This window comes from Cetorhinus maximus, chromosome 17 (genome assembly GCF_964194155.1).
Source record: "Cetorhinus maximus chromosome 17, sCetMax3.hap1.1, whole genome shotgun sequence".
In the NCBI taxonomy this organism is placed as follows: Eukaryota; Metazoa; Chordata; class Chondrichthyes; order Lamniformes; family Cetorhinidae; genus Cetorhinus; species Cetorhinus maximus.
In genome coordinates this window covers 33,376,516-33,389,774 of record NC_135895.1, presented here as the reverse complement: position 1 = coordinate 33,389,774, position 13,259 = coordinate 33,376,516, and the positions used below count along the sequence as shown (strand labels likewise).

At 39.4% G+C, this 13,259-nt stretch overlaps 1 protein-coding gene across 1 annotated transcript in view; it reads right to left on the bottom strand.

Moving 5' to 3' along the window:
* The window catches only part of ptch2 (patched 2), a 122,558-nt gene extending 114,514 nt beyond the window's left edge, over positions 1 to 8,044 (bottom strand). The window contains exons 1-2 of the mRNA XM_078560951.1: positions 7,698 to 8,044; positions 5,459 to 5,651 (exon numbers count right to left, since the gene is read on the bottom strand). Of these exons, the coding sequence (XP_078417077.1) occupies positions 5,459 to 5,651; positions 7,698 to 7,838 (334 nt within the window). The 5' untranslated portion in view covers positions 7,839 to 8,044. The remainder of the gene's footprint in view (positions 1 to 5,458; positions 5,652 to 7,697) is intronic.
* Between the last annotated feature and the right edge of the window lie 5,215 nt (positions 8,045 to 13,259).

Here is a 13,259-nt window from a genome sequence, read left to right as displayed (position 1 = left end):
CAATATCGTTGTAATACAGATCAGATATTAAAAAAGCACCCTCGTTCAAATCATCAGTTTACCATAATTGCAATCTCTTACTGTCCACCATGACATCAGCCTCAAGCAAAGGAGAAGTTTCAGTAAAGATGTAATTACAATGCATCTGCAAACTCCTCATAGTTCTATTTTTAAAAATTACAATGTGTTCAAAAAACATTGCACAATTCAGTTTGTAGGTAAACGATCATTCCAAATTTGTTCTGACAGTTTATGGTATCACCTGACTACAGCTTTAATTATTTTTAAAATGCAACTTGTAGTTCTAACTACAAAATGAATGATTGAGTAATAACAATCCTCTGCCTGATCTTTTACCCTTCATGTTTTGTCCTCCATTCTACCTGAGAACACACTGGATCATTCATTATAATATCATTCTGGCATTACTAATGGCTAAAAGTAAAATCGGAATTAAAATTAAAATAGGGCCTTGTCTTTCCAAAAAAACAATGTTCCCACGTATATTTTTAAAATATTTTAACAAAATTGAAAACTAAACTCCATGGAATCCAAAGTGACAAGAGATCTCCTTAATATTCTCTTAATATGTTTGCCCTCAATAAAAAAAAAATCTTACTTTGTGCAGCAGTGTGAATGCTGCAAGGGAATACACAATGCACTGAGGTCTCCTGGGCACGTATTCAACAAAAACTACGGGTTACTTTCCAGACAGATTGTAATCAACTCAAAGATTTGCCCAGAGTCCTTTCAACACTGCTTAACAGAAAAGTGCAGTATTTGTGAGAAACTGGCTGGTGAACCACTTAAACCTGATTCAGATAGCAACCCTTTGAACAAGCCATGGGGGATTGCAAGGGCAACTAGCTTCACCAAAACAAGCCTCTGTTCCTTAAATGCAAAATATCAACTCATCAAAGTCTTTACCTGTGTTGTTTTAAAGCTCAGTTGGAAATATTTACATAGATATATGTTTTTGAAAAAAGTTACTGGTTTACTGAAATTCGTGCATAAGTTGACATTCCAATTTACTTCAATCTTTGGCATTGTGTGCAAACTCTTCCAAGATGTTTGACCCACTTTCTAGAGCCATCCTCAGCTTCTTATAGTATTCACTACATAGTGACTACATGGTGAGGCACGTGCAGAGGATGATCTGAAGTAGTCAGAACTTTAGCAGGGCACAATGCAGAGAGAAGACTTGAGGAAAAACCCTGGAAAATTTACACAAGGTCAAAGACAGAAAATGAGATAAAACACCAATTCAAATTTAAAATACATGAACTAATACATAGCGAGCAAACAAAATCATAATGACAATTATATAATCAATCTGATTAATATCCTCCTTCATTGATAGTTCCTAACTCATGTTATATATGCTAAGTTATACTCTAACCTTTTGAAGCAGTTCACTGCTCTCCATGGTTATGACACAGATTATGGCATTGCAAACATATTTCCTTATTTTCTATATAGATCATCTGTTCACTTTAATAGAAACTCTCCCTTTTAACTCTCATCTATTTTCTAAATGTCATCCTGAATGCAAATAATTCTCATTACAAGTATTTTGCTTCCAAATATACATCCAAAATAACTCAAATGCAGCAAAACATTATAAGCCACCGCAAAGCTATTTCTATTTTCTGTAGAGCATTTAGAAATTTGAAAAATTATATGAAATATATGAAATATGAGTGATAAGTTATCAATCTTTTTGTATCCTGAAGCCTTTCATCCAATGTAAAATCTTTTCTTAAAAAGTTACTCGTTTGGAAATTGTCATTGCTCACACACAGTCACGCACACAAAAGGAGAACTGCAAGGTGAATGAGTCACTGGGGAGATGTGGGTAGGTAAGTGAAAGGGGTGGGGCAGGGGAGAAGCTACAGGATTCATCAAGCCCATTTCATAAAAGCCCAATGACATGGGACAAACATTTTAAAAATAACAATCTCAAAAATAAAAATTCAGCTTTAGTTCCCTGATAATATTGGCATGACCTGTGTCTATTTGAATCAGTAAGGAGTGCTAGATATTGACATACATGCATACCAAGTAATGTTGCTACTAACAGACAAAAGCTTAACAATTCTGCATGACATTCCTCTGTCTGCTATTTTAACATAGGAGTAACCCATTTATGTTGATGTTCCATAAATGCAAGTTGTTGATGGAGTATTTGATAAAATGGGAGACACAGGAATGGGAGACAAACATATCAAAATTCATCCACTGACAGTGCCAGCTATGATTTCTCTGCTGTGTTTTTTCAACTACCAAGTATTTTTTAAAACAAAAAAGCTATTCATCACCAAACACCATAAACAAATATATAAATCTCAATTGAAAAAGCAGCCACAATTTAAAATTTTATTAAACACCTTCCTGATGAAGAGTTTGAGAGAACTTTGTTATTTTTAAAAATCCAATACACTAATATTAAGAAAGCCCAATTGTTCATTTGTTATGGCAAGCTAATAGCCACATTTTCTAATCACATCTACTCATTTCACTATTTTGAAGTGACAAGAAACAAAAAGCAAAAAAAAAAATTTAAAGTTTTTTTCACTTTTTCAATTGTCAAAAGAAATAAACTTTAATTTTATTTTTGAAAAAAATCTACTATGTTCCTCAAAGGGTTAACATGTATTTACTGTAGTTTGTGCAGTTCTTGCAAATGCAGCCCATTAAATGAAAAAAAAAAGATGCAGTGCTTCAGAACATAAAAGTAAGAACAGCTGCTCTTCCCTGTGGTGTTGTTTCTAGAAAAAAAACTTAAAAAAAAATCCTAGATGAAAGAATTAGGAGAGGCATCAGTCTCCTCTTTTTTCTTTTTCCAACTGCTGTGAAAACCTTGTGTGCAAACAGGTGGGTAAACTTTAATGGCATTCAGGTTTCGTAAGAGAGGTTCCCTCTATTGTTGAATGGAGTCCAAGAATAGTTTGGGACCACACACACACACACACATACACGCATACACGCACACACATACATACATACACAACTCCATGCAGGGTCAATAGCTCAAAATGGCGTAAATTTCACACACCACATCTGCTCCTGGGAGCAAAACAGCAGAATTTTTTTTCACTGGGGGGTTGGGGGGAGTGGGAAGCAGGGCTTAGAAAGGGTTGGAGTGTGAAAACTGAATTGAACACATGGCCCTGAACTGTCTGAAAAAGAGAGAGAGGTGGGGGAGTATCAGGAAGCACAGCACACAGGAAGGGAAGAGAGAAAGTCCTGGAGAGAAAAAAAACTCAGTCAAAGGTAGCAATTAGCATACAAATGTTAAAATAAAAACAGCACAGTGTGGGAGAGACCGGAAAAATAGGAAAGGGAGTTAAGAGACTGAAAAGGGACACACAAGTAGCTTCACAGTTAAAAACTAGACAAATTAGATGCATTTTACAACTTGAAACGGCTGCAAGCAGAGCCTGCAATAAACCACTCACTACTGCTGTCTAAAGCTATGCTACATTTCTACCAGTAGATGACTATGTTATTGTAAATGAAGTTTGGAAGCTTAATGCTACACAAGATGAACATGGCTGTTTCAAAGCACATTTAACCCTTTGAGGGGCAAAATTGTATTTCTGTATCCAATTTTCCCCCAAGTTATTGAGTTAAAAATTGCAATTTAATTTTCATTTTAAGAATGTAATGAACTAACAAATGTTTATTGTCTTTAGAAAGCCTGAAGTCCTATTTCTGAAAAAAACACTCAAGATTCTGAAATTTGACGAAAATCGTTTTCTCAGGTTACCCGAGAGAAACAGTGTGTCTCGGTGTTAAATGTTAGTTACCTGTAGATTGATGATAAAATTGTTCCCAAACTAGCAATTTTAGACTAATCCACTCACTTCAATAAACTGCCTTGAAAACTAACATGCCACCCTTTTATGTGGTGTTGTGGTAGACATTTTTTTTTTAAAGTTGGCTTCTTTAAAACTAAGATTAACAATAATAAATTAATAACACCCGGTGTGATATACAATGCATTACCATTGGGATTGTATGGTTTATTATACCACCTTCTTGTTCACTGATCTGTCAAACCTCCTAGTGACACAATGTACCAGATGAGAATGTCCCGTTAACAAGAATTACTTTCCTGGAGCAGCAAAATTCTGCTTAAGGTTTGAAGGCAAGTTTAATGTCTGCATTGATACAAGATTGACAGAAACAGGATTTGAAGAGATTACATGTCATGTAGCCGGTGAAAAATGTCTATTTCCCCTCAATGAGACCAGGGAAGAAAAATATTCAAAATACAAGAGAAAAGTTTTTTATATTTCTGATTACTTGTTCACCATTCTCTGCCATTTTGATGTCACTTGTTGCCTTGCATTCAACTCCTTGCACAGCTGCAACAAGGACACCATCTGGAGTACTCCCACAACCTGGAATAACGGTGGGAGTGACAACAGATGGAATCTTTAGTAGCAAACCAGTTAAAAAAACATTTTATGGGCCCTTGCACATTTACATCCTCAGATTTTTAGATAACCTCTAATTTACTCCCTTCCTCCCCCCTGTGGTTCTTTTAACCTGAAGAAATCCTGGACAAGTTCACAGCCCAGGCTTTTTATGCAGTGCTGTTTATATGTGAAGAGTAAACTGAGCTCATTCACCGATGTAGCATAGATATCAAGAATTCTCTGCTTCTGTGTGCAAATCAATAAAAACAATTTGCTTGTGAATGTAAACCTTGCATGAGCTGGTTCTCCTCAACTCATCTGTACTTCCAACCAAAATACATAAAGCTTTGTTTTAACTCAACCAGCACCACGCAAAAACCTGAAGTATTACCTGTCTTCGCATAAACAATCAAGGAAATATGTCTACAAGTAAAGATTACCGTTGATCATGGCAATACCAGCAGTGAAATGAAGAACCAGTCTGAATGTGTATTGGTGATGTAGCTGGTTCTGCAAGCATCATGTTTGTGTAATTGAGTTTGACACTAGGATGGGGCAAGAGGATAGGTGAAGCTGGGCAAGGTATCTCAAGGGATTTATAGTGAGAAAGAAGCTGCCAACATGTTCTGGACGGATAATTAGATGAGGAAAACTACATATTGTAAACTATCATTTTAAGGTATTCAATAAGAAAGTTAATCAAAAAGAGGAGGCAAAAGCAGAATGGAAGAATCAGAAGGCTAGAGGAAAATGCATAAAATGCTGAAGGAAAGCAGAGGAATGCTGCAAACAAAATAATGTATTTCTGATAAAACACAATGTAAATACTGTGAAGTTTAGATGCATTTGGATTAAAAGAAAATTGAACATGAAAAAATTGAATACAGAAAAGATAATGGCGAAAGTAAGGGCTGACTGGAGTCAGGCTGAGCCACTTGCTGAGGGTTTCCAAATGTTGGAATGCTGTCAGTCTATTTGCACTGGTATTTGTTTCTTTTTACTGTATTTGTTTGCCAGTTTTAGCTTTGACTTACCTTCCACCCAAAGCTGCTCAATGTCAGTCTCAATGCTGGCAACTCTCAAGCCAACAGCAAAAGCTCCAAAAACCAAAAGCCCGATGAAGAGGAACTTGCCACAGTGCCGCTGGATGCTGCAGCCCAACCTGAACAGCAGGGACTGGAAATGGGCTCGCAGCCATAGTGGAGCTCGCCGCCCCTCTGCCTTCCCCTAGGGAAAAAAAGACAAGAGCAGTGTCAGATCATGGGGGTTCACTGGGCGAAGGAAAGAGGAAATGAAGAAAGGAAGCAGAGAAAGAAAGAAGATTAGAATGGCTGCAGGGAGTGAGAGAATGGCAAAGGATGAAGTGACATTGGGAGGGGAAGGACAGGGAATGGGCATCAAAAAGAGCTGAGATGGGTACAGAGAAAGGAAAACAAAAAGAGAGGAATGGGGGAGGGAAAGGAAGGAGAGGGGAAAGAGAAAAATTATGAGGAGGTGGTGAAATGAAGGGAGAGAAAAAGTAACATTAGCTTAGGAAATGTAAGGGCAAATGAGACAGGGGAAGGCAGGAGGAAGGGCAAAAAGGAGAAGGAATTTGTAAATGGAAAGCAAGGATACTGAGAGAGTGACAGAAAGAAGGAAAAGAGCAGATAATGTGAACAAGGATACAGGAAAGAAAGGAAGGTAGAGAGATATTGGAAAGCAAGCAAGGGGAGGGGCAGTCAGGTACAGAGAAAGCGAGAGGAGAAATGGCAAAGATAATGAGGGAAAAAGCAGAACGTGATTGAGCAAAGAAGAGCAGACAGAAAAAGGCAAAGAGCAATGAAAGAAAGCATTAGGAAAGATAATTGACATAAATATGGAAAAAGGGAGTTGACTTAAATAGCAACTAGAAATAGGGAGATCTGCTTAGTAAATAATGAAAGAAAATAATGTTATGGGGAATAAGATATAAATGTCAGTGGCACTTACAAAGTAGACACTGGGGAGAAACATAACTCCTTTCAGTACAATTCACACCCTATCACCCTTATGCCTCTTGCATTCTTCATTTCATTTCTTCCTTCTATAATTGGTTATTTCATACTGCTGATCTTTTCCTTGTGTTCTGTTTCCTTCTCCTTCAATGCTTCCCCTCACATTCCAATTTTCCATTTACCATATCCTTTCAGTTCTCCCATTTCCTCTTATTCCATGGTTCTCGTTCATTCCCTCTCTTCCTTTTATATCCTCATTTACCTTTATTTTTCTCACTCTAACCTCACACTCCAGTAGTTTTAGTCACTATTTACTCATTATTTATTTTGAATTGTTACATCGTTTCCACTCTTCTTGTAACTTTTAGTTAATGTTTTTTGTTTTCCTTCTGTCCTCCCCCCCCCCTTCGCCCCTCACTCACTTCTGCCCGTCTATCCTTTCATTTTTATTGCCATTCTGCCTTTGACTCTAGGACATTTTCTCATGCTTCTTCTTCTGTGACATCTTTGCTGCTCCTTCCGTCAACTCTTATCAAATGCTCATTGGCTCGAGCCATGTCTCGCTCTTCAGAATTGTCAGGCTCCTCTACAATCTGCCTTTTCGCTTCTCCTTCCTTCACTGCCCCCTTTCCCCAGTAAGAAACTTGCTCTCATCCCACCACAGATTGTTATCCATTTCCCCGAGTAACAGCCTCCACTTAGGTCAATCAAAAACGCTGACACGGTTCCAAGGTTTCCTCAAGTTCAGCGATCACACTGCCAGACAATAATATAAAAAAAACAGCTCTCAGGACCCGCAACATCGCAATGTCCAGGTCAATTACACACAAGGAAATTCACAGGCTGGAGGCACACATACAGGCACATGCACACCTGTGTACGCTTCCTCACACGTACACACACACATATAATGTAATAAACACACCCCACTCATAAACCCCAGGCACCGTCTTCACCAACATCTGCACTGCCTGTTAACTGGAGACACACTCAATCAATAAACCTATCCCGCCTTTAGAGAGAACGCAGTTTCTGAAAATATTGACAACTTTTCCTATAGTTAATTTCATTCATCCGACCACACTTCCTTTGGCTGGGGGGCGTGCAGTTTCTAAAATAAGAGAATAAATCTCACATGAAGCGTTTGAATTAGAAGAGATGCCAGCTCGATATTACTCTTATCAACTTTAGCAGGAGCCCTGCTGACCTCTCGTGTCATTGTTGTATTATTTATTATATGTTTCCTATTGCAAGGGAGAAACTTAACAATTAAGAATATTCGGTTTTTTTTCTGCACCTTGGAGATCTGTTTCAATGCAAAAGCAGCGTGGCAGTAGCTGGGTCTCCGCAGCAGATCCGAGTAAGCGGCCGGGGTTTGGTGACTGTACCTCGGGGGTAGAGCTCCATCGTTCCGGGGAGTGTTAGAATCTGAAGCCATGTCGCTGGAAACCAGTCGCAAATCGTTCGGCTCAACAACAACAGTAATAATCCCCCAAAAGTGACAAGAAAACCAGCTGGAGAATCCCTAGTCCCTTCCTGAGCGAAAGCCTGATATTTCCATTCCAACATTTCGCGCAGAAATCCTTGAGGATCTCGACTCTACATCCACGTGTAGTCTTTTTTTTTCCTTTCTCTCTCTCTCTCTCTCTCTCGCTCCCTTTTAAGCGTCCTTCTAGCACCACGGAATAAAAAAAAAAGAAAACCCCTCTTTCAGCTCAATCTTTACTCCTATCCCTGATCTCAAACATCCAACATTTGGAGAGAAAAACCCGCCTCCAGCCCATCAAAAAGAGTTGATGGAAAGTCCTCTCGACCGGATTCCCATTGGCTAAGGAAGAAGCAAATTACTTAGCAAACATCTACTATTACTAGTTGCTAAGCAACAGCTCACCAAAGTGGACGGACCACCCAGGCTGCAGGAGCATCAATGGGAGGTAGCGAGAACCTCTGCATACGGAGCTTTCCAAAAACCCTTGCATTTTAAAAAAATAAATGCCAAGCTTCGCATCTGATACTTGAAGCTGCCAGCTGAAGACGGTCATATATATACGTTCGGCATAGAGGCACATAAAGGTCTTTATCTTTGCCAATAGTTAGAGAGTTTCTTTATTTTTTTACAAAACTGAAAGTAGTGGGAACAGCCGTTCTCGCTCTCTCTCACACACACACACAGCCACACACAAGTCTGTGTATGTGTATTTATATTAGGTATGTATGTATGTATATATAAAACGCCGTGAATTGCCTCGTGAGGTACCCGAGCACACCACCCCCCAACCCCCCCACCCCAACCAAACCCAACAAACGCAGGGGAGGTCCCAGTCGAATTCTGGAGGCTGCATAAATAAACCAAGGGCAACTAGATTTGAACAAATGTTGTCCAGAGATCTGCCATTGCTAATGCTGTTAATAAAGTGGAGCGAAAATGAATGAGGGAAACGTGTAGTGAAACTGCATCCAGGCATTTGGAAGACTGGGGATCTGAATATTTTAGTGGCCGAGGAATAAAAAAGGATAATAATGAAGAGAAAATGAGAGACGGAGCTGGGGGGGGGGGGGTGGTGGTGATCTTGCAATGCAACAATTTAATTAAAACAATTAAAAACATATATAAAAGTAGAGCACATTCTTTTAAGTCTTTAATATTACTCAAAAGAGCAATATCAATATCCTTGTCCAAGACGGATTTTGAGGTGCACAATATAAATCTGTGATAGGGAGTTTTAAAATAAGGACGTGTGTTAAAAAGCTCAAATCAGACAGAGAATTACTTGCGACTTTTGATTTCAGACATTATAATGAGACTTTTTATACGCGGAGACGCTATATAATCTTACATAAATGTATGCGTTGTCTATGACTTCAGAAAATGTTATTTTCGTTACAGCCAGCAGCTGCACTATGTTTTTCCTTCCCTGAAGGTTGTTTACCAAGCGGCTAAAATCCTGTGGAACCCCTGACTGCCTGTTTCCACAAAAGCATGTGTGTATGTTAACATCACCAGTGTCCAACATTACCTTAAAGGACACACAGCATGCCACCCACCAGCACTGATAGGATTAATTATGATAATTTATTTCTTTTCCCCTTTGTCGATCTAATGAATGGTCTTCTTTAAGATTTTTAAGGTCTTTTGTTTGTCTTTTAAGGATGTATTGTAGGATTGCAGATAGCAGGTGGTTATTCCAAACCCGCCTTTGTCTCCACTGGGGGCTTGACGGGAGATTCGGCCGGACGTGGGTTTACTCCTAACTTGCTTCTGCACAATCCACGGTCGTGTTAAAATGTAACAGCAGAAGGAGCATTATTGTAAAATCTTGTCCTCTGTGGGGCTGTTTCACAGACCCTGTTAAATTATGTTACAACCCCCCACCCCTGCATCATCACCATTCAGCGGAGTCTTTTGTAATGGAACATATGTGTTACAATGCTGTCAATATTCCTAGATATTTCACTCCTGCATTCATTTACGTGAACAGCCTTTATCATTTTTGGGAGCAAAACAAAAATCACGGCTTTAAAAAGCGTCAAACTCGAGCCGGTTGTATTATTTCAATAAAACCTGAAATTGGAGCAACTGCTTTTCTTTTTCGTAATTGTCGTTCTCTTTTAGATTTCACACACTGCTTAACATTAAGCGAAGTTATGATCCAGCTACAAATTAAACATATATATATATATATTATATACAAACTACACGCGTTGACCCGCTCCAAATGCTCCCCAGTTAACCTTACTGGAGACCCAGCTAGATTGAGTTCAATCGCAGGCAGCCTCTTATGTAGCTAAAAGGTCCTGTATCAGCTACCGCAGCGACCTCTTCGGGGCATTGCAGATCATTTAGTCAATTCATTTATCGTCGGAGAAATTCTTCAGAGCTGCCCCCTTTCCGCCGGCGTTACGCGCGCGAATTTGGGATTTTCCGGTGAACTGACGGAGGCGGAGGAGGTGGGGGGGGGCAGTTCCGAAAGATTTTCACAGCCATAACGTTTTTCAATTTATATTTTGTGTCAAAAAAGCGTTTCCCGACACTGCGGGGGTAACATGGTAATCAAACTTTAAACCCGTGGTGGGAGTTTAGAATGAGCTATCTGGGAGTGATTATAAGGTTGAGGAATTATCTGGGCCAAGCTATCAGGCTGTTATAACCCAGGAGCAGAGCGGAAGAGGGGAACGAGGGGAGTGCGAAAGATTATTGGGGTCAGAATGTAATTGGGGTTTATTGGAACAGAACATGTAAGGGAAAGTTATCAGAACAAGGCATTTGGGAGAAGTCTTTTGCGCCGCGAGTGTGATCAGGACTACCACACGGTACTCGTTTAGAGGGTTTATAGGGGCTTTGTCGGAGATGCTGCCAGGATAGAAGTGGCAGAGTTAGGGGAGGGGGGGTCACCAGGGAAAAGTAAGTGGAAAATTGTCAGAGCAGAGTGAGGAAAAGGGGCGAAGGTGGGGAGGGGGCTTTGTTAGCCAAAGTGAGATCGCACAGCTGTTGAAAGGGGCAGTAGGGGCCAAACTGGGTCGAGCTGAAAATGGGTGGAGTTCTCAAGGTAGGAGCACATGGTTGGACTTTTAGATGGGATGGTGCCCCACGTTCTATACAAGGGACCCAATACGGCGTATTCTCTGATAAAAGCAAAAAACTGCGGGTGCTGGAAATCCAGAACAAAAACAAAAATACCTGGAAAAACTCAGCAGGTCTGACAGCATCTGCGGAGAGGAACACAGTTAACATTTCGAGTCCGTATGACTCTTCAACAGAACTAAGGAAAAATAGAAAAGAGGTGAAATATAAGCTGGTTTAAGGAGGGGGGGGCGGGTGTGGCACAAGTAGAGCTGGATAGAGGGCCAGTGATAGGTGGAGATAGACAAAAGATGTCATAGACAAAAGGACAAAGAGGTGTTGACGGTGGTGATATTATCTAAGGAATGTGCTAGTAGGTGACATTAAGGGTAGAAAGCAGGACGAGCAAGGTACAGATAGCCCCTCTCTCTTCAGTAGAAGTTTTGGAGCCTTGTCAAGTCTCATTTATTATCATTAACAATCACTCAAATTGGTTTAAAAATCTAATCTATTTTGAATTATGCCTTTCTGCAAAATAAACAGTTCCATATGTTTTAATATGTTTGCAATCTGTTCACTCTTACCAATCTTTCCTGACAGTTACAGCTAAAGGCTGACATCAAACAACTGGAGCAGCTAATGTAAACAGCAAATGGAAGGAAAAAATTTGGAACTAGATAGTTGATGATCACATTTAAAAAATGAGGAGGAAGAAGTCACTTAAAATCGTGTTTATAATAATTTAAAGAAAACCTTTATAATTAAGCATTTAATATTTGATTTTAAAACTGCTCATGTTACAATTTTACTTGGTTAAACACATTGAGATACTTCACATTCATAATATATTGTGTATATGGTGTTGAATAAAAGGAAGATTGTGCTTTCTTTATTCTTTCAGGGGATGTGCGTATCAGTTCCCCATCCCTAATTGCCCTTGAGAAGATGGTGGTGAGCTAGCTTCTTGAACTGCTGCAATCCATGTGGTGTAGGTACACTCTCGGTGCTGTTAGGGAGTGCAAGGATTTTGGTCCATGGACAATGAAGGAAAGGCAATATATTTCCAAGTCAGGATGGTGTGTGACTTGGAAGGGAACTTCCGGGTGGTGTTCCCACATGTCTCCTGCCCTTATCATTCTAGGTGGCAGAGATTGCAGGTTTAGAAGGTGCTGTTGAAGGAGCCTTTGGTGAGTTGCTGCAGTGCATCTTATATATAGTACACACTGCTGCTCAGTAGCAGAGAGTGAATGTTTAAATTGGTGGATGGAGTGCCAATCAAGCATGCTGCTTTGTCCTGGACGGTGTCCGTAACTTTTATTGAGTGATTTGAATTGTGCACAATCCTGAAGACTGATTCCAGGCAGTAATGATGCTTCTAGTTTGACCAGAAAATCATTTTACTGTACTTTGAGTTTCTGCTTCTCCTTTGCTTTACCATATTCACCAGAACTACATCATATATGCTCAATTATTAATCTTCCCTTTCTCAATGTAAATGTACTCCCCTCAAAGTCTATGTAGTGTAAATTAGAACTTTACTGACATTTGCATTTCAATATTTTTTTAAAGTTGGGTAGTATTAAGGCTTCCACCTCAACAACTCATAAATTACAACTTATGGTACTATCTCTTTGATCCTTACCTCTGTTGTGTGCCCAATTGTTGGTCACAATCCCCCATACAAAAACATGTTTGTACCTCTGATTATTGACTTATTGTCCTCTTGGTATACATAGGAATATTCTATGCTATAGTTTTGTTCTTGTTTAGGCCATTTTGCAATGTTTATGTGGCTGTAAATGAAAACCATTTTTCAGTCAGAAAGGTTATGTTTCCTTAAAGTTCTATAGGCTTGAATTTACATGTGAATTTTGCCTTAACACTGAGCTACTGCTGTCTAAATAGTGTTGTATTTCTCTGCTAAGCTAAGTACAAATGAGCCCTGTGGCTATTGTAAATAATAGGTGTCAGGTATCTGAGCTCAGCAATATTTGGCGATTGTTTCAGTGAAGGTAGCTCCAAAGCAATGTCAAATTACGATTAATTATAATTCTTCTTCCTACTGGTGCTGACTATACTTTGCAAATGTATCGTTTTTTTCCTGTTTGCAGTTAATGGTGGATACTTTAGAACAGTTCGAGCTGCCCACACCAAGCACATGTGGCAAGTTTTCTGCCCATCTTGTCTCCATCAGCAATAGCTTGAAACATGAGTGGAGACATAAAAGAGATAAATAAATATAGAATAATGCATATGTGGGAGTGATTACAAGGCTGAAAGCTTAAGGAAACAGAATCT